At 37.2% G+C, this 24,411-nt stretch overlaps 2 protein-coding genes across 8 annotated transcripts in view; one reads left to right on the plus strand and one right to left on the minus strand.

The window, feature by feature from the left end:
- Positions 1-817: 817 nt before the first annotated feature.
- myt1la (myelin transcription factor 1-like, a) overlaps positions 818-24,411 on the minus strand; it is a 67,832-nt gene continuing 44,238 nt past the window's right edge. For 5 of the 7 annotated variants that reach the window (XM_077220882.1, XM_077220880.1, XM_077220881.1 and 2 more), the window contains 16 exons: positions 22,762-22,893; positions 21,988-22,078; positions 19,698-19,805; positions 18,976-19,196; positions 16,697-16,974; positions 14,246-14,470; positions 10,773-10,891; positions 9,655-9,723; positions 9,488-9,550; positions 9,326-9,409; positions 8,807-9,028; positions 7,758-7,849; positions 7,548-7,651; positions 7,316-7,459; positions 4,306-4,368; positions 818-3,600 (listed from right to left, as the gene is read on the minus strand). In XM_077220882.1, the coding sequence (XP_077076997.1) occupies positions 3,460-3,600; positions 4,306-4,368; positions 7,316-7,459; positions 7,548-7,651; positions 7,758-7,849; positions 8,807-9,028; positions 9,326-9,409; positions 9,488-9,550; positions 9,655-9,723; positions 10,773-10,891; positions 14,246-14,470; positions 16,697-16,974; positions 18,976-19,196; positions 19,698-19,805; positions 21,988-22,078; positions 22,762-22,893 (2,156 nt within the window). In that variant the 3' untranslated portion in view covers positions 818-3,459. The remainder of the gene's footprint in view (positions 3,601-4,305; positions 4,369-7,315; positions 7,460-7,547; positions 7,652-7,757; positions 7,850-8,806; positions 9,029-9,325; positions 9,410-9,487; positions 9,551-9,654; positions 9,724-10,772; positions 10,892-14,245; positions 14,471-16,696; positions 16,975-18,975; positions 19,197-19,697; positions 19,806-21,987; positions 22,079-22,761; positions 22,894-24,411) is intronic. The other 2 variants (XM_077220884.1, XM_077220883.1) reach the window with 1 other exon arrangement.
- The window catches only part of rps7 (ribosomal protein S7), a 117,773-nt gene continuing 105,778 nt past the window's right edge, over positions 12,417-24,411 (plus strand). The window contains exon 1 of the mRNA XM_077220891.1: positions 12,417-12,421. The gene's annotated coding sequence lies outside the window, so the exon portion shown is untranslated. The remainder of the gene's footprint in view (positions 12,422-24,411) is intronic.

Consider the following 24,411-nt stretch of genomic DNA (forward strand, 5'->3'; position numbering starts at 1 on the left):
CACTTTGTGCAGTCATAGTGCTGCTGTGTATGTTCCAAGCATTGATCTGTCATTATATAGATCAGTGGTTCCAACCAGGTTATAAAGGATTGTTTTAGAGTCAGCAGTTCTATACAGCGGCTGCCATTGAAATGAAAGTGAAATTGCTGACTTTTTTGTCATGACAAAAAGTGTAAGTTACTGAACACGTTTGATACACACATTACCATTTTACAACAAATTAGGGCAAACTTACTCCTATGTGGGACATACCTTATGTTTCCTGTAGGCCATGGGTCATAGGTCCTTCTGTGAAACTGAAAATGAATATTACAATGTTGTCATTTATATATAAATAAAGATTTATAATAAAAGGTAGACTATGCTAGAAATACGTTTTGCTTAAGCTCTGGCACAGCACATGCAGTGACTATTAATTATAGCTTATTTACACAATGGTAAGACAATTAACAGGATACCTAACTGGTTATTATCATTGTGATGGCAAAAAGCCATTCAAAAGTCCTGGAGTATGACAAAATAAACACATGACCAAGCACCACGTATTTCTTTATATTATTGTAGATGTTTTGTAACAGAAACAGATCTATTTTGTAATGGATAATGTTTCCATCTCTGCTGCTTTTAATGCTGATCAGATGGAAGTCGTGTTTTGGGGGATCTGATTCTGCTACAGTCGAGCAACTGAGATGAATGCTAACGGATTGTTTACTCTATATATTATAGACATCCTTGATGCAAACTAAGTAATGTTTTAAATAATCAAAAAAATCATTACAAACTTATACCGGTATGTTGAACAAAAAGGGACATGTAATGTGGCAACACAATTTTTATTGAGTAAGAGATGTCAACACCAGCATGATAAAAATTGTACAAAGTTCACAATTTCAAAATGAAATATCACTGCAACTTGTGATCTTAAACACTTAGAGCAAAAAAAGTATCATACCAACAGAAATCATGCCATGTGGTTGAAAATTAAAATAAGAGAGAAAAAGATAGCTAAAGAGCTGGATAGAGGAAGAGAGCAAGAGACATTAAGAAAGCTATGCTTCTTTATTTTTTAATAGAAAAATCCTGGTTTAAAATGGTTAATTAAAATCCATTTGAAATGGAAACTTGTAACCTGATGATTTCACAATTATTAATAAGAAAAGTATTCTGCATTCAAGCATGTGACACCATAGATAGTTTCTATTTAAATAGTCACAGATAACCTTTTGAAGTAGATAGTACAATATGTGCCAACTGAAAATGAGCAGCGGAATTGTGCTTAAAATCCCTTTTCCTGTCAAATCAGTTATGATAGTGGATGAGAGGATATTGTATTTTGCTATCAGTGTGTTAAAAGCGTTACTATCTTGGGAAATTAGCTGCATACACAAAGCTTTCGGAGAGAGAAATGAGCTGTGGTTGGGGAGGAGATGTCTGAATATTACAGAATGATAAATAAGAGCGACTAGCACCTTTTGAATGAGCTCTCGGAAAACGCAATGCTAGTCTTACTAATAAAAAATAATAGATTTTCCGAAACAAAGTCCCACGTAAGATGTCAGCATCAACCAGAGTCAATTCACACTAAAAATCACTGTGACAGCTTTGACTCATGCTCGAATAAATACAAATAGCTTTAAAGTCCACCACTGAAAATCAGCCCTATTTCTGGCTTTGCTTGATGCTTTCAATGGGCTTTGACTAAACGAAGACGAACGTGGGGTTCCCAGACTATAACTGTACATGTCCTTAAGATATGATGGAGTAATATAAACCGGTCGTGTCAGTAAACAACCCTCTTATAGCGAGTAAACAACCCTCACACTCTACTGTAATCTAGACACGTGCCACGACGCCTCATCGTTTAATTATCAAAAAATGAAAAGCATCCTGCTTCAATTTCCTTGATTCGTAGAGCTTAAAGTGCCGCTGATTTCTCATGAACGTAAAATAAAGAATCAATGAAAGTGAATCGCAGGTAACCACAGAAGGCAAGCTGACCTCTCTTAATACTGTGTATAACTGATTGGAGTTCATTAATTGTTTGCATTGCTGATATAGTTGTATTTGTTGTGCACTCGTGACCAGATGAATCTCTACATGATTGCCTGGACAAAATCTACAAGACAAGTGCTCCATTACTATGACACAATGACGTATGGATGGTGACATTAACCCTGTATATCCAGCACACTGGTAAACTAACATTCATACACAGATTTACTTTCTTCAAAGAAAAAACAAATCAAAACCAAAAAAAAAAAACTTCCCACATTTCAAACGTCTGGGCACCTCCTTGGTCTCCTGAAACAAATAAAAACACCAAAACATGGAAACAAAGGTGTCCCTGTGCAAAATCGAACATGAGAAATGTTAAATCATAATGCATTCATCCTTTTGGACTTGATCACCCATGTTTAAACCCTAAAACATGACTGTATTAAAAGATTTATATAAAACTTAATACTTTACATTTAGTAAAAAGATTCATCAGCCTTCTACTATGGTAAGAATAAGAAATTGCATATACCCAAACTTTTGCATCCCATATCTAAATAAATGATTGATTCGTTGTCATATATTGCTGATATTCTATCATACTACCACTAACATTTTACGATCATTAAATTAATAATTAATGTTGGATTGTCTCCTTGAAATTTTCTGTAGTTATTGGCCTGAACAAGCAGCCGGGCGTTACATTTAGAGAACACACTTTGAAATATTTCTTGGGATTTACACCAGTGAGTTTCCGTGTCATGATGTTTGCTTTCACAAGTTTTTTTTTTTCTATTTTTCCATCTAATTTGGGAATTAAAACGGAAAAAAACAAACTAAAACAAGCAAAAAATTAAACAATACACATACTGCATTAGAGTGCCCACACTGACCACTATAAATATGATTCCGAAACCAAAAGACGTTTCTCAATATTGTTACAAAATGTACCCAAAATTCAACCACAAAAATGTACCACTGTACACCCATTGAACAGCCTGCGCAGCACATTAGTTCTTAGTTCCATAAAGGGAAGCTCAGATCGAAGCTGATTGCCCTTACATTCCCTCAGTGTATCCCCTCTGCACCTCTTTAGATTTAAAATAATGGATGGTTTTTGTTTACAATTAATAAATACATATACACTATAAAATGTGCATACATTAGCAGCTATAAACAGTACATCACATTATGTCAGGTCATATGAAAAATGTACAAAACATGAATGTTCCTCAAAACATTTGCCATTGGTAGTCGTCATCTTAAAGCAAGGCAACAAATAAGTTATGTATTTTTTGTCAAAAGCATAACAGAATCATAAATAATGCCAAATAATACAATAAATTACAGCAGCAAAAAAATCATATCCATACTTTTTTACATAATGGGTTTCTTTTGTTTCTTATCGATTCTTAACGCTCTCTTCACATGACCCCATGACTCGGCCAATAGCCAATCACAAAGCTACACTTGGATGCCTTGAACCGCTTGCTTTATGTTCTCCAAAAGGGCCTTGTTCTCCGGACTCTGGTACTGGTCCTGGTGAGTATACATATCTGTCAAAGTGCTCACATAAGTGTCAAAGTTTTGCTCGTTCATCGGCTCCTGCGGAACAGATCGGGATCATTGGAGGTTGAAAACAAAATCAATCAATACATTTTCAATCAAACACAATTAAGACAGAAAGGGAAGGGAAAAGAGGATATTTTAGGGAGGAATGAACCCACAACGCTGCCTTTAAAACTAAATATCAGCTAGGGTTTTATAGAAAATAGATCTCTGGAAATGCAGGGCTTGACCAGTCACATTAAAATGGTGATTGTTTGTTGGTCAAAATCAAACGAACTACTGCAATGTTTCTAAAAAAAATAAAATAAATAAATATATATATATATATATCTGATGGATAACAAAAGAATTAATGCACATACATTATGTATGCATGCACTGGTGTGAGATTCATGCTCATGAGTATGTAAGTATTACTGGCATTCACGAGTGATATTAAACAGATCGCCATGAGTAGCAGACAGGTATCGATGAGCATCACTGTGCCTGATAAAATAATGTGTTTTACATGAGTTTACTACCAAAAAATAAATATGGCTCATATATCAACCCCAGCTTTCTTATCGCTATACCCTGAAGTGGTCAATATGTGTGGCACTGATACACTCTGGTAATATGTATGGACCTTCATGATGCATACACATCGTAGTGTGTGCTACATAAGGGGGAGGACTAGTGAGGGGGGGGGAAATGATAGTGAGGAGAAGGATAAAGTTAGACTATGGAAAATGAATCTCTTACTCTGTGGGGCATCTGTAAACAGCAGTAATTTTTAACAGGGGCCTCTTTCAGTGGCATCGGTTTCTACAGAAGGGAGAGGTGTAGAGAAAAGACTATTAGCCTGGCTAAACGCCAGAGGTCAGTGGTCTCAATAAAACTGACATACTCGACTTTACATGTGGAAGTACAGAACACCACACCGCAAAACATTTGCTATACCTCAGCTTTTTTGTCTTGTTTTCTAGTACAAATATCTAAAAATACATTTACTTAAGAAGCTAAATGTTTTCTAAACAAACAAAAAAAAGGTCCAAATGAAGTGAATTTAAGCATAAAATAGGACTAAATATCTGCCAATGGGGTGAGAAAAACAAACTTGGTTCATGGTTCACCCAAAAATAAATATTGTCTATCATCATTTTCTCACCCTTATGTTGTTCTAAACCCGCAATTCTTTCATGCATCTTCGAAACACAAATGAAGATATTTTAAAGGGTAACTAAAGCCTAAAACAACTTTTTTTAGTTAATGATCTGTAAGACTGGGGCTTTATTAATGCTGTTCATTGATTTGAGTCAATTTTTTTACATTTCTACAATATATGGTGTAAAAACGTATGAGTGCTGCCCTCATCAGGTTGAACGTAGCTACTGCAGTTGAATTTTCTTATTGGATGTTGTGGTACTGCGTGACTAAGCAGGCACCAGCTCACCAAACCCCATAGATATAAACACTACATGTCGCCTTGGGGTTCTAAGCATGCGTCAAAACCGCCGCCATCTTGGAACAGGGGTCTTGTCATAGAAGTAGCTAGGTAACGCTGAATTCATGGATGATGCCGGAGTTTTGTGCTGCATATGGATGTTTACACGAACGAAATCTAAAAACCAGACAGCAAGGGATTACATTTCACAAGATTGTGAAATTTTGTAAATTTTATAAATTTCTAAATTAAAACTTAGGGTTGAGTTACCCTTTAATCCTGAAATCTGAGAGATTTCTGTCCCTCCACTGAAAGTCCGTGCAACTACCACTATATGCTTTTAAATTTTTATAAAGAGATATTAAAAGTAACCATATGAATTGAGCGGTTAAGTCCAAATTTTCTTACATATAAACGTTCATCAACATGTAACCCCTCCACCCGGGTCCCACTCGACCCGCTCCGAGCGGGCCTCGAACCCGGGTCTCCGGCATGAGAGTCAGGCGCTCTAACAAGGAGGCTAAAGACTGCAGCCCCTAGCATCTGTCGCTAGAGAACCTTTTGAGATCAGAGGAGTGAGGTTTACTCGCACAGCAACTACTAGCTGGCCTCCGTTACAAACGCACACATCAGTTATGATAAAAAGTAGCTCAAGCATGTTTACTTGACTTGCCAGGACCAACGAGGTTCATTCTCTTGTGTTACGCAGCACATTTGAGCTTCTGTAAGAGGTTTGTTCTCGTGCGTCAAGCACGTATGGCTGAGCTTCTGTTTATGTTTGCTGATCAATGTTTATCTGAATAAAAGCCTAAAAGCCTAGCGTGTCTCTTTTCAGAAAATTTGAACTAAATTCATGTGAATTAGTTTTACAATCTCTTTATGAACTTTTTGAAGCGACAAAGTGGTAGTTGCGTAGCTGTCAATGGAGGGACAGAAATCTCTCAGATTTAATTTAAAAGATCTTCATTTGTGTTTTGAAGATGAACGAAAGTTTTACGGGTTTGGAACGACATGAGGGTGAGTAACTCATGACAATTTTTATTTTTATTTTGGGTGAACTAACCCTTTTATTCAAAGGGGAAACAAGACTATTTTTCCGACCCCATTTGCAGATAGTTTTTTATTACTCTTTTGGCGTTAAAAAACTACTGTCAGGATTTACTAAAGACACGCAGTAAAAAATTAGCGCTGAAAAGGCGTGGGCTGTTAATTTTGCGGCTGACTTTATTACATATACATTTGTAGGAGTTTTCTTTTCAGATGCAAAATTTATGGGAGGAGAGTATTTAAATGAATCATGCAAGGTGATTTAATAAGGTTTGCGCTAGTCAATTAACTGGTATTTGAGCCATTATTTACTGCCCCAAAAAAGCATGTCTTAAACCAGATGCTAATTTGGGCTGCTCTTGGTAGATTGCGTTGGTCAATATGGAAATGATCCGGCTGCGTCTGTGTTCTTTAGTTTGCGTGTCATCAGTAGATCATGCGCAGAACTTTCCACTCCCATCGGCACTCTTTTGAAATTGCGCTCTCGTGTTAATTTGCCCCGTTTTGTAAATCTGTCCCTTAATACGTCATTTTGCTTCTCAAGTAAATGTAGCTTGATTTAAGAAAGTTTAGATATTTGTACTAGAAAAGACAAAAATGCTTAGGAAGAACATTATTTTTTGCAGTGCAAGTTTTGGTTGAGCGGCATGACACATGAATAGGCAACAGTCGTCTGATGTTAGTGCAGGACCCCTCGTGCGCACTCTAAATAGCATCCATCAACGGTGGGGGTGGAGAATTCAGGAGCCATATTCAAGAAGACATGTTTCAGTTGTTTACTAACATGGCTGCCACATTTGAACAAGGCTTTTCCAATCGCGCCCCGTCTCAATGTGTATATGAAGGCTCTGTGATTCCATCATGTTGGACCATCTGATCCACAGCGGCCATGTTGTTACTCAACTGAAAAGCAGTCGTTGGAGTGGTGGTTGTTTTTCTACAATGGTCAGTAAAGGGGAGTGACCTCAGCACAGAAGCATATGGAACTGCGAGGAACTCAACAACAGACATAAAGAAGCAGATGGGAGAAACAATAGAAACCGGAATTTCATCCCTACTGGTAGCGTCTGATATGCAGACTCAGGCCCTGGCTTTCAACAAGAGGCAGTCTATATGATCTAAAAGACTATTCTATGCAGATACACATTTATTGTAGGTCATACATGAACAAACTTTAATAACTTCCTTCCTGCATTTGACATTTGAATCCTGACTTTGTAGTCCCTTGATCACTGATTTTTTCTTACCACTAGTTGAGGACACATGTCCGTTAGCTCTTACCATATGAGGGAGCTGGATGTTAGCGAGACTGTTGATGAGGGACTGGCTGAGGTTGGCGAGCTCATGCAGTAGCGAGTCATTCTGCTGCTCTATAACCTTGTTTTCCTCCTCGATGGACTTCAGGTTAGTCTCCATGGTGGTGATCTGGCAGGAGAGAGAAAGAGAGACAAAGGCATCTCTGTGACTGAACACATGGCCAATGCCCGATTTGAGAGATGGCAAATGTTCTTACTTGAGTTCTTAATTTGATCATGTCTGACTCTACTTGATTGTTTGATTCGTTCAGGTCTTTGATTTCCTCATCCAGTTGTTTTATCTCTTCATCATTTTCTATGCCTGGAAGGGAACATGGAGACATTCACTGTAAAAAAAATGGCATTGATGGCGAGTAAAATTTATTTAATTCCATTATTAATTATATAATAAAAGAAAAACGATGTACCTTTACTTGCTCTCTGCTTGATTGTGAGCATTTCAACCCCTGTCATCCTAGCTTTCTTCATAGCAGATGTGGCACGGGGACAGCCAGACAGACTACAGACATACAAATAAAACATAAGAAAGATTAAACTCTATGATGAAAAATGTTTACATTATTTTCCAAGGCTAAGAAAAACATTAACTGATTCACATACATTTACTGCCACATCTTTGTCTTGTCTTTATCTAAACATCCTTAATTGACATAAATGTACTTATATCAATATCATATTGTCATACAATAATTTGTATGTTTTTAGTGAATATCTTAAATGAACTGTATATTTCTTAAACCACTAGCAATTTTTAAAACGAGATAAACAAGATAAATTTACTTGAACAAATTATTTTATAATTATAACATGAATATGTTTTAGTGAATATATCTTAAATTAACAGCATTTTTCTTAAACCACTGGCAATTCTTTTTCTTGTTTTAAGCATAAACATACAAAATCCCTTAAACTTTTTTATTATTTATAAGAAAAATAAGAAAGAAGAATGTCAATGTGGTATTAAGAAAAACAAACATTGATTGTCTTGAAATGCATTCATATTTTAGTACTATTTATATACTATTATAGTCATATTTTTCAGCTTTTATTTAGCATATTTCCATTTTTTATCCATTCCAAGTTTTCAAATTAAAATGTTTGTTTTAGTTTTAGAAATTTTGTATGTAATTTTTATTAGTTATAAAAAAATCTATTTAGATTTCATTTATTTAAAAAATAAATTAAGTTTTAAATTGACTCATTTTAGCACTTCAACTTTATCTTATTTATGTTAGTTAGTAGCGAAATCAACATTTCTATTGTTTTTTAAGTTCATCTAATATTTATATTTTATTTTATTTCAGCTTTATTTCAATTATCGAAAGCAATCTGAATAGTTAACGAAGTTAAGGAAGTTTAGATATTTTTATTGAAAAACAATGCAAAAATACTGATTAAGGAAATGATTTCTTGCTATATGATGGCCTTGTTGAGAATCAATCCCACAGTGGTGTACCTCCGGTGGGTGAGGAAGCTGCCACTGACGTGGCCAGAGCCATCGCAGCCTGGGGTGGGGCAGGTCATGCCGTCTGTCTTGCCAGACTTCCAGGAGAAAGGCGCTCCGTTCACATAACCGTCTTTCTGACGCTTGGCGGCCAGCGGGCAGCCGGATGCACTGCGGTGGGATGCATACTTCCCAGTCACATGACCCTGGCCATCACAGCCTGGCACAGGACACCTACAGACATTGGGCACAGCAGGGACGAGTTCACACACACACACACACACACACACACACACACACACACACACACACACACACACACACACACACACACACACACACACACACACACACACACACACACACACACACACACACACACACACACACACACACACACACACACACACACACATATAGTGAGGTTCCTTCCTACTGCAGTACAATTGGTCTTTACAACTGTAAATTACTACAAGTAACATTCAACTTCTAGTTACTTTGGACAGATGAGGGGATTTAAAGAAAATGCACCTGATAGGCTCCTGGTCATCCTTGTCCTCCTTACTGTGCATAATTTTAATACCACTCTTCTTTGCCCGGGGACAACCTGACAGACTTCAGAGCAAGAAAAACATTTTTTTAATCCACTGGTGGTCAAATAAATTTTTTATGTGCATATCTGTGAGTCTTCACCTTCTATGTGAGGCATAGTTGCCTGTGATATGCCCGGAGCCATCACAGCCAGGAGTAGGGCACCTGCAAGCAATGAAAACATGAAAAAAATTAGTGTAACCTCAGATAGACCTCATTTTTGAAGGTCAACTGAGGTGGCGTGTAAACACGAGACAACGAGGGCTTACTTCAGATCCTGGGAGTTAGATGTCATCATACCACGCATGCCCTTGTCAGCCAGTTGGCAGCTTGATAGCCTTGAGAGAGGATTTAGTATGAGACATGGCATACTTGCACAGCTGCTACTAACGTGCACTCAGGGTCATATTTATCATCAAAAAGTCTTACATTCAAATAAATGAATTGTACTTTGAAAAAAATATATCACACAAATGAATTAGTAGCCTCATAAAAACTGTTTTATTTTACATGAATGCTGAGGTGAGCTGAACACTACTAACTTGATATTTAATAAATTATCATCACTGACTGCGAATAATATATATATATATATATATATATATATATATATATATATATATATATATATATATCATTTTTTTAAAATGTTTTTACAAATGGCATTGATAAATAAAAGATACTTGATGCTGTGTCCACGACTGGTGGTGTTAGTAAGTCAAAGGATGATTAATATGATGGCCAGCACAATATAAATAAAATACTGAGTAAACATTTAACTTGGAAAATAATTTGAAGAATAATTTTATATAAAAAATATTGTTTTAGGTTGTAGAAACTATAGTTTAAAAGTCTATAAAGTGTGTAAGATTTAAAAAAAATTTTTTTTAAAGAAGCCTTTTATGCTCACCGAGGCTGCATTTATTTTATCAAAAATACAGTAAAATTGTGAAGAAATATTGTGAAATATTATTACAATTTAAAATAATTGTTTGCTTTTTTAATATTTTTTTAAATGTAATTATTCCTGTGATGGCAAAGCTGAATTTTTCACCATAATTATTCCAATCTTTGGTTTCACGTGATCCTTCAGAAATCCTTCTAATATGCTTATCTGGTGCTTTAAGAAACATTTTGTATTATTATCAATGTTGAAAACAGTTGTGCTGCTGAATATTTTTGTGGAAATTTTTTTTTCAGCATTTATTTGAAATAGAAATCTTTAGTTTAGTTTTCACGCATTTAATCCATCCTAGCTGATTAAAAGTATAAAATTCTTTAAAAAACATCGGTAGTGCACAACGGACACACTAAATATATTAAAAAATCATGCTGCAGCATCACATGTAAACAACTAGTCCTTATCCAGCGCAGATGTAATGCTTACGTGAGGAGCTCCTTCTTGCTCTCCTTGCAGGGAGCAAATTTGTGTTTGGGGCTGGGGAGGGACACGTCTCCTGAATACTGCTGCTCTTCTAATAGATCCTGAAAGGGGTCCAGGTCATCCTGGAAATGAGGATATAAGCAGAATAAGAAGGAAGAATAGTACAGTGGCCTGATAGTAATTTCACAATATACGATGCGGTTTACATATATAAAAAAAATACACAAAAAACTCTCATACAGCCAAATTTACATGAATTCAAATTCCCCAACAATTTAGCAAAAACATCAAATCCCTTTTGAAATAATAATAATTCCAATTCCTATTTCAAGGCATGCAGTACCAGTACTGTACACTAGATGTCCTTACAGTCCTACCGTCCTTCAAATCACTACAATAAAAGGAAATACAGCTTTCTTAAAGGAATAGTTCACCCAAAAATGAAAATTATCTGATAATTTACTCACCCTCAAGCCATCCTAGGTGTATATGACTTTCTTCTTTCAGCAGAACACAATCGGAGCTATAATAAATAATATCCAGGCTCTTCCCAGCTTTGTAATGCCTGAATTTTTGAAGCTCCAAAAAGTGCATCCATCCATCATAACAATAATCCATCTGACTCCAGTGGGTTAATAAATGCCTTCAGGAGCAACGCAAAGGGTTTTTGTAAGAAAATATTGTTTTAAATATTATTACTTTTAACATATTTAAAACTTTATAAACTATAATCACTGGCTTCCGGCAACATGCGTACGCGCATTCACTAGAGAGGAGTTCCGGTGGAAGGGTGACCTCTGACCCGACACATGACGTAGGCATAGCATAAGCCGCGGTGAGAAGTGAATAACGCGGAAGCACAGAGGATAGAGCAAAACAAAACACAGGTCACGAATTAGAAGTCTAAAATGAGAAGTTTAAAAGAAAAATGCCAGTGGATTTTAATAAAAGAGATGCTACGTCCTACATCATACGTCGGGTCAGAGGTCACTCTTCCGCCGGAACTTGACTCTCTCGTGATCGTGAGCACAGACATTCACGGAAGCCAGTGATTATAGTTTATACAGTTTTAGATATAGATATTTTTCTTACAAAATCCATTGCGTTGCTCCAGAAGGCATTTATTAAAAGGTAACTAAACCCTAAAACAACTTTTTTTAGTTAATGATCTGTAAGACTGGGGCTTTATTAATGCTGTTCATTGATTCGAGTACAATATTTGACCTTTGGGTTTAAAGTGTTTTAATTCTACAATATATGGTGTAAACACGTCTGTGTGCTGCCCTCTTCAGGTTGAACAGTGGGTACTGCAGTTGAATTTTCCTATTCGAAGTTGTGGTACCCTCTGATGTCAGAAGGTACCAGCTAACCACGCCCTTGCCTACAGAGAGATGCGTCTCAGGTGCACGCCCCTCTGCTGGGCTCTGCCCACTTTTCCAGCATTTTTCAAATATTGCCAGTGGGTGGAGTCAGGCTCTTACCAGGGGTTTAGTTACCCTTTAACCCCCTGGAGTATGGATTACTGTTATGATGGATGGATGCACTTTTTGGAGCTTCAAAAACTCGGGCACAATTCAAAGCCATTACAAAGCTAGGAAAAGCCTGGATATTACTGTATTTAATATAACTTAGATTGTTTTCGGTTGAAAGAAGTCATATACACCTAGGATGGCTTAAAGGGTTAGTTCACCCAAAAATGAAAATTATGTCATATAACAATTATGTTATAGCGGACTCATGAACGCGGATTGACAACAGAACCAGAAGAGAATACAATGCCGAATAAAGTTGTCGTTTTTGTTATTTTTGGAACAAAATGTATTTTCGATGCTTCAAAAAATTCTAACTAACCCACTGAGGTCACATGGACTACTTTGATGATGTCTTTATTGCCTTTCTGGACAAGGAGAGTATACCGCACATAGATTTTCAATGGAGGGACAAAAAGCTCTCGGACTGAATCTAAAATATCTTAAACTGTGTTCCGAAGATGAATGGAGGTCTTACGGGCTTGGAACGACATGAGGGTGAGTCATTAATGACATCATTTTCATTTTTGGGTGAACTAACCCTTTAAGGGTGAGTAAATTATGGGATAAGCAAGTTAGTTGCTTACAAAAAACAAATGCCTGGTAAAAGAAGATGTGAACAACCAAAGAGAAGTCTCCTCTTAAGAATTTTAAGTCATAGTTTTATAGTAAATTTAATATTAGTTGTTGCAACAATGTTGTATTAAACCTTCACAATGAAAATGTGACTGACATTTAGAAAGTTTATTTTTTAAATGTGAAGTGTGTAATTTCTTACTTTTGCTACAAGAATCATCACTAACAGAACTTCACAAATAATGATTGCTTTCAAACAGGTTTCCTTTACACTCTTCCTCCTCAGCAATTGGTTAGAGAAACAGATACTGTAGCTCCACCCTAAGCTTACGCCATTGGTTAAGTCGAGGTTGCTGTGTCGAGTTCAGTGTTGGGTAAGTTACTCAAAAAAAGTAATCCACTACAAATTACTAATTACTACTTTATAATTGTAATTTGATTACATTACTGATTACTGCATGTAAAAAGTAATCAGATTACTCATTACTTTACTTTCAAATTACTTTGATAACCTATTAAAACTACAAAAATACACTACAAAGTGAAACTCTGTTCTTTCCGTAATTTAATATTGCAGACATCCCAAGTCTCCCGGAAGTTCCGGGAGTCTCCCGCATATTGATAGCGGCTCCCTGATGCCCGCAAATTAGTTAAAATCTTCCGGAATCTAGAGCGAGCGAGCATGCGAGACAGAAGAGACTGTGCTCCAAACTGTGTAGCGCGCGCACAGCGGAGAAGGAGAGGGCGAGAGACCTTGAGTGTGTGTGCGCGTGTGTGCCTCATGAAGTGTGTTCTCCGGTAATGCATTAAAGCGCATGCTCATTAACTGACGCAGCCGGTCAAACGTGATTAGAAATGCATTTTACTAAATATTTTTTTCTTAACAATATATTTATAACGCAAGTAACTTAATTTTATCGACATCAGTAACTGTAATCAAATTACATACATTTTAAATGTAATGAGTTACATTACTGCGTTATCACGAAAAGGAATTAGATTACTAGATTTACTTAGATTAATTAGGTTACTTGTAACGCATTATACCCAACTCTGGTCGGGATACGCAAACACACAATAATGTTTAGTTAGTTCCATAGTATTTACACTACGTTACATAATCAACCATAAAAATAACTTCTAGTTACTATTTATTCACATTTGGATTATCTTCTATTTAATAATACAAATTGGTAATTGCTAGTGCCAAACTCTCAGATATTGATCTATTTAAATACTGATCACATTCTACAGTGCAACAAAAACAGTGGGAAAATAAGTGCTGCTGACAATGATCTAAATTCACTATGTAGAATGAGTGCTGCGGTCCGTGTCCAGCCAGACTCAGGGGGGGGGGGGGATGGGCAGTACCTCCTTGTGGTCCTCGTCCAGGCGTTTGATCTTGGTGTAGTCCACAGGCAGGTCCCAGCACTCTGCTGTGCTCATCTGATAGCAGTGGCTGTTGAGCAAGGCCTGCCGCTGGGGCGACATGGGCTGCAGGGGGGTCAGCACTGTACCCCCACTGCCCTCCCCCATCCCTCCAGCCCGGCTCAGATCCAGGGTTCCGCTCTCATCTCCATCTCTGTCATCAGGGCTCTGCCATGAAAAAGAGAAGAGGGAGGAAGAGGATTGATAAGAGAATAAAGAGTAAAGGGGAAAATGAAGAGGTAAAAGGATGAGAAAGAAGCAGAGTAGGGTATGGAAGGGAAGAATGACAGATGAGGATGGGTACATGGTTTATACGCACTGTTAAATCTAATTCTTTCATCAAGTAAAACATTTATTATTTTATTAATTATTAATATTTTAATTATTATTTGTAAAAATAACATTGTTTGTAAATTGCATTTTTTGTTTATTGTTTTTAGTTTACTTATGAAATCATAAAAATCATATAAATTATTTATTAGTAAACATTGTTGTTGTTTTTTAAGTCATCCGCGTTATTTTTCTCATTCGAGAAGCCATTTCACTCAGATATACATCACAATAGGGAAGAAAAGACGAATGTTTTATGCCGACTTTAAACAGTTGTTAAACAACTTACAGGAACACAAGCAAAGGATCTCGAAGGAGATTTTCTGTTATAATACACTTAGTTGAACTGTCAAATGTAGCTTTTATTGTGTGTTTAAATATGCACAAAAAAACTACCCTGCATTGGGGATGAATAATTTTATGGTTGCATTGTTTGACCATTTGGCAGTTTTATTTACACTGTTGTAGCTGATTTTGTGTTGATGTCAAGCTGTGTTTGTACCACTCCTTAAAATTATTAGTTGACTAACCTTGTCATGTTTAATGTACTGAACAAAGTCTTAAGGTCTGTATGTGGAATATTATGAGACAACAAACACTTTGTTCTGTACACTACCGTTCAAAACTTTAGGTTCAGTATGATAAAAAAAATATATATTACAATTTTATTCAGCAAGGATACATTAAATTGATCAAAAGGGACAAAGATATTTATAATGTTACAAAAATATATATATTTAAAATAAACTATGTTCTTTATAAACTTTATATTCCTCAAAGAATCCTGAATTTTTTTTATTTCCAAAACAATATTAAGCAGCACAACTGTGTTTTGTTTTCAACTGTGCTTTTAAGGAACTGTTTTCAGTTCCTTAAAAAATGTTTCTTGAACAGCAAATCATCATATAAGAATGACTTTTGACTGAAAATTCAGCTTTCCATTAAAGGGATTTTTGTTTAAAAAAAAGGAAACTATTTAAAATATATATTTTAATTTGTAATGATATTTATCAATATTACTGTTTTTACGTTATTTTTGATCATTTAAATGCATGTGAGCATTAGAGACATCTTTTAAAGACATTGCTAAGTCTCACAGGCTTCAAACTATTATATGGTATTGTACAGCACATTCCTCACTAAAACAGGATGAAATGACGTGAAAAAAAGTCTTTCTGGATTTACAATGATGGCAGATTTTGACAATTTTAAAGTAGATGAATTTAACTGAAAAAAAAAACATTGAAACAGTAGCCTTCATTTTTCTCCATTTCTTCTAAATTCTACAACCACCATTTTTTACATTGTGGGAAAGGATTTGGAGGAAAAAAGATATGAAAGAAGAGTGTGCAAGCATCTTCTCTGCGCTGCCCTACATCTCCATGTACAGCTGTGAATATACAGAGCCCTGCAGCTCACTACCTCTGTCCCTCTTTCTCTCTCTCTCTCCCTTTCATTTTCATCCCCTCTCCCTCCAGCCTGCTGCCTCACTGTCCTTAAAGAGAGGTCATTGTCTTTCCTATATACCCAGAGGGATGCTGGGAGAGCTGGCTTGGCCTGGACCACGGCTGAAATCGAACATTAATTCTACTTGCCTCTGTGAGAAAGGGTATGGGCACCACTACTCCAGCGTTCCTGCAGCTGCCAGCTTCCTCTGGCCCTCTCCATCCCCTCGCTCTCTTTATCACCATACAGATTATGTCTGAAATCGATGCGTCACTAAAGCAATCATGGCTCGCTCAGACCATTAGGCTCATATGATGACCCTGACTGTAGCAGAGAGGACCCGCAGGAGCTAACAGAGGAGCTGCTGTCATTCAATGTATTAAATCACACCCTGTGCAAATGGGCCAGAGAACCAGGGGTTTGCCCAGAATGACTCTAAATGGGCATGCCCTCATTTCACCGCACTACCTGGCTTTTTCCGGCACAAAGCACAGTCATACAGCAAGGCAGTGCAGAGAAACTAAGAAATACCCAGTGAGAGAAAGAAAAATATATTAGCAGTACAAGTGGGTGAGCATGGGAGAGAAGAACTGGCAGGAATAAGTTGTCGATCCTCACCTGTGCCAGGAGCTCCGGGCCTTTCCCAGTGAGGCTCTGGGGCATCTCTCTGCAGCGCGTGGACAGGTTGAGGATGGCGGTGGCAGCCATGTGGGCGGCTTCCATGTCGTGCGTGTAGTCGAAGCTGCTCTTGCTGCAGGTGCTGCTGGCGCTGCTTCCTCCTCCTCCCCCTCCTCCTCCTCCTCCCCCTCCTCCACAGCTCAGACTGCTGCTGCTGCTGGGAGCGTAGCTGCTCGTGGTGCTGCTGGCCGGGCTGGAGGTCTTACAGTAGCGCTTGGCTGCACACACACACACACATATACCAGGTCAGAAGGGCTGCTTGCACTTGGATGGATTGATGGATGGATGGATGGGGCAATAGACAGATAGAGAGAGAGAGAGAGAGAGAGAGAGAGAGAGAGAGAGAGAGAGAGAGAGAGAGAGAGAGAGATGGAATACTAGAATGAGATAGATAGATAGACAGATAGATAGACAGACCGATAGTCGAATAGACAGATAGATAGAATGATAGAAAGAGAAAGAGAGACAGAGAGTGAGAGAGAGAGAGAGAGATGGAATACTAGAAGAGATAGATAGACAGACAGATAGATAGACAGACCGATAGTCGGATAGACAGATAGATAGAATGATAGAAAGAGAAAGAGAGAGAGAGAGTGAGAGATGGAATACTAGAAGAGATAAATAGACAGACAGATAGATAGACAGACCGATAGTCGGATAGACAGATAGATAGAATGATAGAAAGAGAAAGAGAGACAGAGAGTGAGAGAGAGAGGAGAGGAGGAGAAATGGTTTGACAGTGTATCTAGGTTTCATGCAGAGAGCTACACATTGTTAACATGAAATCTAAGACCTGCACGGAAAGCATTTAAACAGCATTTCTTTTTTTATATAAAGCCACATTCATGGACAATTTGGTCTGCATCCAGACAAAATATCTTTGAAAAAAATCAGTTACTGATTAAGGAACTGAGCATCCTCAAATACTGGAAGCTGACAAATCAGCTGCTAAAATGCAGTTATAATCACTTATTCAAGATGTATATTACTCTCCCATCCGATCTTATTCTTCATCTCATTTTGCATTGAGACAAATAGCAATCCTGCCAATACAACTAAACTGGGTGTAACTAATTGATGTTGCCAACTGAGTCTAAATTAAGTGCCGTTAATTCCTAACATTAATTGAATGTTATTCTCATTATTTTTTTTCTCCAAGTTTTAATTTTCTTCATTTGTCTCATTTATCAAAAACTGAATTTCTAAGATAAAGCATGCAAGCATGTAACATCACTTGCAAGAATGCTCTTTAATTTCATAGATGTGGTATGTGTTCTGATTTCAATAACATTGTCTATATTATCACTGCAGGGCATGCTGTAATGCTCCTTATGGGCAATCAAGACTGTCCTGATGTAATAACCATGAGTTATAATGAAAATGAGTTATTTTAAGCACAGCTAATGAAACCGTACCAAAATATCCAGCCGAATTCTGTTGACAGGAAATCTCTAAAATTTCTGGCTTGGGCGTGAAATCAACTGCTACCATTTTGAACAGAATCGTTCCAGTTAATTTGATTCCTTCACAAATGTAAGTGCACTCATTTATCAAGACCAGGGCTGCAGTTGAGAGCTACGGCGCTGAACATTACCAAACAAAACCAAAAAAAAAAAAAAAATGAAGCTTGAACTAAAGACAGAGAAACAAAATGTTTGAGGAAACTGAAAAACATACACCCAGACATTAGGCATCATGCAAAAAGGTTACATAACTGCCTTCAGTATCAATATGCATTAATACAGTATGCATATATAGAATATCATGAAAAATTATTAATTAAATTAACATATCTATATATTTTTACATTCTTCACAAACATGGATTTGGTGGTCAAAAATATCCATCCAGGCATAATTCTATTAAAGGATCTGCATGCAAATTGGAAATCTATTCACTGGGTTTGTGCACCTAGGTTATTAATCATTTCAGACGACAATAAGTAAAGTAGGATTTCCAATAAAGGAGCACTGAACTCGACGAATGCTTGTAAAAAAGCCAAATTAATGCGTTTATTAAGAGAAGGCCTTTACTTCAAAATAGACTACAGAAAGTAACCTTTTTTAATGAAAAATACCACAAGGATGTGAGGCAGGCAGTACACAACTAATGCTAATCTTATTTCAATCTGATCCCCTAGAGAAAGGCCAGTTTATCAATTCTGACTCTTGCTACCTCGCCAACTTCAATGACAGAGGAAAGAATAAAGACAAGCTTGCCATCATATCCTTTGGGTGAAGTGTCCCGCCCATGGCTCTTTGGGGTGAGAGACCTCTTGCCGTATGCATGAGGTTGGTTGTCATAAGTGCTGCTGTAGTCAAAGCTGGCCTTGGAGTACTTCTCCAGCTCCTTGGCCAGGTTGGATCGTGGAGTGCTGGTTGGGACGTTATTTTTGTACCCATACTGTGGGATCTCCAGCTGTTTCACGAAGCACATGGGCCTGAAACAAGTAAAAAGACAGGGAATCAAGGTTGGGTGGACATATTGGACATATTGTGAATTACTACTTGTAACCTGTTTTGTATTAACATTGTATTAACAGATTTATCTTAAATGGATTGTTCCCTCCATTTGGTTTTTCATAAATATTTATTTAAATTATTTAATTTTTAGCTATATTTTCATTTATTTAATTTATAGTTTCATATTATTTAAATGATTTAATTTATAGTTATATTTACATTTATTTAAACTATTTACATTTTTGAATTCTTCAAATTATTTTTAGGATTTAAAAATGATAAGATAGATAGACCAATAGATTGAAATACAATTGTTTTTAAAGCTGCACTGGAAAAACTTGTACTCTGGAATCTAGAACATAAAGCTCTACTACAAATACAGTTAAATGTGAATTGATTTAAAGTACCATTCCAAGTCAAAGCCAGACTTATTGCATTATATCTTTATTAAACATATTTCACGGAGGGTCACGCAGTACCTCAAGACTCGGTCTGATGCCTGGTTGGACTTGGAGCTTTCGCAGGGGAGATGTTTCTCCTGAACCTTTGCCATCTTCTCGGCGGCGGCTATGGGACATCCCGAGAGACTGCAACAGCAGCAGAACAATTTATGTAGTGTTAACATTACGTTACGAGCAGCATGTAAGGGCATGCGCACGCACACACACACGTACACACACACGTACGTACACACACACACACACACACACACACACACACACGTACGTACACACACACACACACACACACACACACACACACACACACACACACACACACACACACACACACACACACACACACACACACACACACACACACACACACACACACACACACACACACACACACACACACACACACACACACACACACGCCCTAGCAGATAGCAGAAGTTGAAGAACAAAGTGAGATATGAGGGAATGTATAATACCAGCACATGGAGACAAGTCTGTCAGATAGAATAGTCCGCTTATTATGACATTCACAGAAATACAGACTTCCAACGTGTTTGAAAAATCCTAGTATGCGTGTGTACATGGGGATATTTATGTATGAATTATGCATTTCATGTGGCCTAGTTCTATAGTATGAAGGCAAAGCTTTGCAGATATCTGCTGGGCATTTCTGGCTGGCTGGTTTCAGAAAGCTCCTCACAGCGAGATACCGCAGTCATTTCAGAGAGACACACTACAGCAAACTGAGCTTCAGAACATCCAGCCACGCTCCCTTGCTCTCCTTTTTTTCTCTTTTCTCACTCGCACTCTTTCTCCCTTGTTGTTTCTTCCTCTCATTACTCTCTCTATCTCCCTCTCCGTTTGTTTTTTCTCCCACTTTTCTGTCATCTCTCTCTCTCTCTCTCTCTCTCTCTGTAATCCTTTGTATGGTTGGAAAATGTCTTCTTATCGTCTGCAATTTTCTTATTGTTTTCGGGTAATACGGAAACCATTCAGTCACTCTCAAAATATAAAAAATAAACAAATGAGACAAAAATACAAACAGATCCCCCCCCACGCTCTGCAATTTCAGAAACACATAAAGCTTATAAGCACAGGGTACTTGTGTATTTGCAGGAATGGAACTTTATGGGGGAAAAATGTGAGCGAGTGGTGACTGACAGATAGAAGGACGGCTGTCGCTATGCTGAGTTGCCATGGCAACCATGCAATGAGGAATGTGTAGCCAAACCATATATAATGTACAAGGTTGTTATATTCCTCTATTATACATTTTGTTTTCTTCAGCTCAACCCTTCTAATAATGTGTGTGTGCATGTGTGTGTCCCATAGGAGCTGTTCCATATAACATGGCCTGCAGCGACTTCGGGTGGAGACTGCATCTGTCTGAATGTACACCATGTCCACATGGAGGCACATCTTAACTGCATAAGTGTTGCACTGTATGTGTGGAGCTCTCATTCGTAAGAAAATTCAGATTCGGAAAGGCCAAGTTCTCTGCTTCATTTTGTAATTGTAAAAACATTATAACATTACAGTTTTATAACAAAACAAAACAAAAATATTATATATTCAATTATATATGATATTTATATATTAGAATTATATAGAGTATCAATTACATAGAATTAAAATGAATATTAAACTAAATTATAATTTAGAATATAATGTATATATATAATAAATTATTTATTTTATAAATTTTTAGAGGCATTCAAATTTACATTTAATCATTTAGCAGACGCTTTTATTCAAATCGACTTATAAATGAAGAGAGCAGTAGAAGCAGTCATATTGTGATGCTAAATTCTGTTTAATCTTGTAACAAACAGCTTCTTTATATATATATATATATATATATATATATATATATATGGATAACTGTATATGGATATATATATGGATAATTGTATATTAGAATATGTACAGTATCAGTTAAATATAATTAAATAAATATTAAATAGAATTTTTTATTAGGGTTATATATTAGCTCATTTTATTAATTGTAGAGGCTTTTTTGTAAGTTTCAAAAGTTCACCATGCCCCTCCTTCCAGGTGGGAATTTCAGTCTGCATGTCAAAATTGCCAATGTGCAAATAAAATATTTGAGCCTGGAGCTATGTGTTTCTATCATCCAGTCAAGCTCAGCACAACACAAACAAGTCAGTCCCTCTTCTCCTTCCTGAATGCAAGGCTCCATCTATATCCATTTATTCCTCAAATTCCCTGTATAAAATGTGTAAAAAGACTGGAACATCAGTCCCCACAGTGCGGCCAGTTCCTTCTCTCCACGTCCCTTCCAGCCACTCACCTGCGGTGGGAGTTCCTGTTGCTATTTACATGGCCGCGTCCCGAGCAGCCAGGCGTGGGGCACTTTAGAACATTCTCATACATAGCAAGAACTTGGACAAACAGAGAGGAGAGGGCGAGAGAAGGTTAGGAGGATCCAGAGTGAGTATGAAAGCCTTGTGTTCCATTAAGCCGAACGGGTTCAGTGACAACAACATGCACATGCTCCTAAGAAACGTTCCAGCTGAAATCAGTTAATCATAAAGTTAATCACCATATGGTGAAAGAAGATTCTAGGCATGCAATGTGTTAATGGCATGCACGTTGTGTGAAAGCATTGGCATTAGAGGAAAATAAATCTCTCTTCAACTATAACGGATTTATTTTTGGTGAACTGAATGAGTCTAGCCATCAGGTTGTCTATGACACATCCTGCAGCTCTACGTCTCTGGGCCTGCAGTAAACTGACTAATCAGAACCCGCCTGTGACATGATCCTCATCCAATTAGAGGTGTGACTAAAGGTAGGGCTGAAAAATCTGCTTTGCGTCCAAGAGATCAGTGCATATCCATATTGAGAAAACAGGCTAAAATTACACAATCACCACATCCAGAAAAGCAAAGGTTGTTTGTATGAAAAAGAGCGCCACTGCTTTGGGTGGAGGAGGAAATGCACTCATATGCATTACAGAAATGCTAGAAAAGAGAGGTAAAACATGCCCACAGCACAGACAGCACGTAGCAAACACGCATGGGAACATTTATCAAGTGCAAACGGCCATATAAATTCGGCTTACTTTCTGGTGGCACGCGGTCTTTGTGGGGGCAGCCGGACAAGCTTCGATGGTGTGGATACAGACCCGTGACATGGCCCGTGCCATCACAACCCGGGGTCGGACACTTGCTTTCTTTTTTCTCTCCCCTTGAGTCTGCAAGCAAAGACAGTTATTGGCATATCCTGTTACAGGTAGAGTAAGCAAATCCCATTAACCGTCTGGATTCCTTGTGATAACAGTTATGCTCCTGTTACAGCTATGTTCAAACATCACTGTGTTTGCTGTTTGCTTTGAAATTGGACACTGGAAGGATATAGCCTGAATGAGACTTGTGGCTGAGAGGAGGGACAGTGATGCAGGAGACCAGTGTTCTCGAAAAAATTATAAATTTATGAATTGACTGCCCTGATTATGAATCAGAATGACAGAATTTACTGGATTTTAATTCAAAGAAATCCACCTGTCACAGTAGAGGAATTTCTTTAGTCAGACAATACAACAAAGAGTTACATCATTCATTTCAATGAATTTTGTCTATTTATTCCCAGCAGAATTTAGAATATGTAGAATGTATTTTTTGACTGAAGCAATATTTTACTAAACTAAGTGCAATACTGTCAAAATAATTAACATTTAACATTTTAATTTTGCTGTACAGCAGGACAAAATATCCACATTATTACAGATAACTTTTAAAAAAATATTATCTTTAAAATTTGAATGTATTAACAATTCTAGATATATTTGCAACTAATTACATGTAATATAATAAATATAATATAATATAATAATAATATAATATAATATCAGCCCTTACAACATCCATACATACCGTATGTGTGGGTGATTATCATAACAATCTCTACCATCCTAAACAGTTTTATAAAGATGGAATATACAATTGTGCACACTGAGAAAAAAGAGCTGATTTTACACTCACCCTACAGTGTGTAGGAAAACATAAACTAGGTACTAGGTATCAGAATATAAGGAAATATACATTATACGCATAAATGTTTCAATGTTTTCATCTCACATCATTTTAACTCCATCCAAGATGTTTAATGTGTGCTATCGATATTACATACAAGTGACCAATTCACAATCATGCTGTTAAATAAGTAAACATTTCCACTATAACAGTTCCCCATTATTAGCTTGCAAGTTTCAAGTGAAAACCGGCAAGATAATATGTTAATCTTTCACTGGTTTTGGTTCGCGGTGTGCGTAGTCTCTACCATGAGACCAAAAAGAGAAAACTAGCAAATGATAGCAGAGAACCATCATAGCACCCATTGGCTGATCAATACATTTGTGAATACAATACATGCATTCTCTGTTATTTAAATCGGTTTAGCTAAGAGAACACATCTGTACTATATCCTCTTTTATTAGCCAAAAATAACTGCTGTAAAACTCCACAAGCATGCAATAATAATGCACCCTGTCAGTCATAACAGTGAGATCACTCGACATGTTTAATAACGACGCTCCAATAATTAGAGCCAAGAATAGTTTCTGGAGACGAGGTGTGAAATCGTGGTGTAATTCTATAATTACACGACCCTCTGACTCGCTGTGGTCGTGCACTGAAAACAACAGCAAACTGCGATAGGAAGCACAGAGACACTATCTTTAATGGAAAACACACTGCAAATTGAGCAAATGGAA

The sequence above is a fragment of the Siphateles boraxobius genome, unplaced genomic scaffold, assembly GCF_051911475.1.
Source record: "Siphateles boraxobius isolate OS27281-9 unplaced genomic scaffold, OSU_SipBor_1 8, whole genome shotgun sequence".
In the NCBI taxonomy this organism is placed as follows: Eukaryota; Metazoa; Chordata; class Actinopteri; order Cypriniformes; family Leuciscidae; genus Siphateles; species Siphateles boraxobius.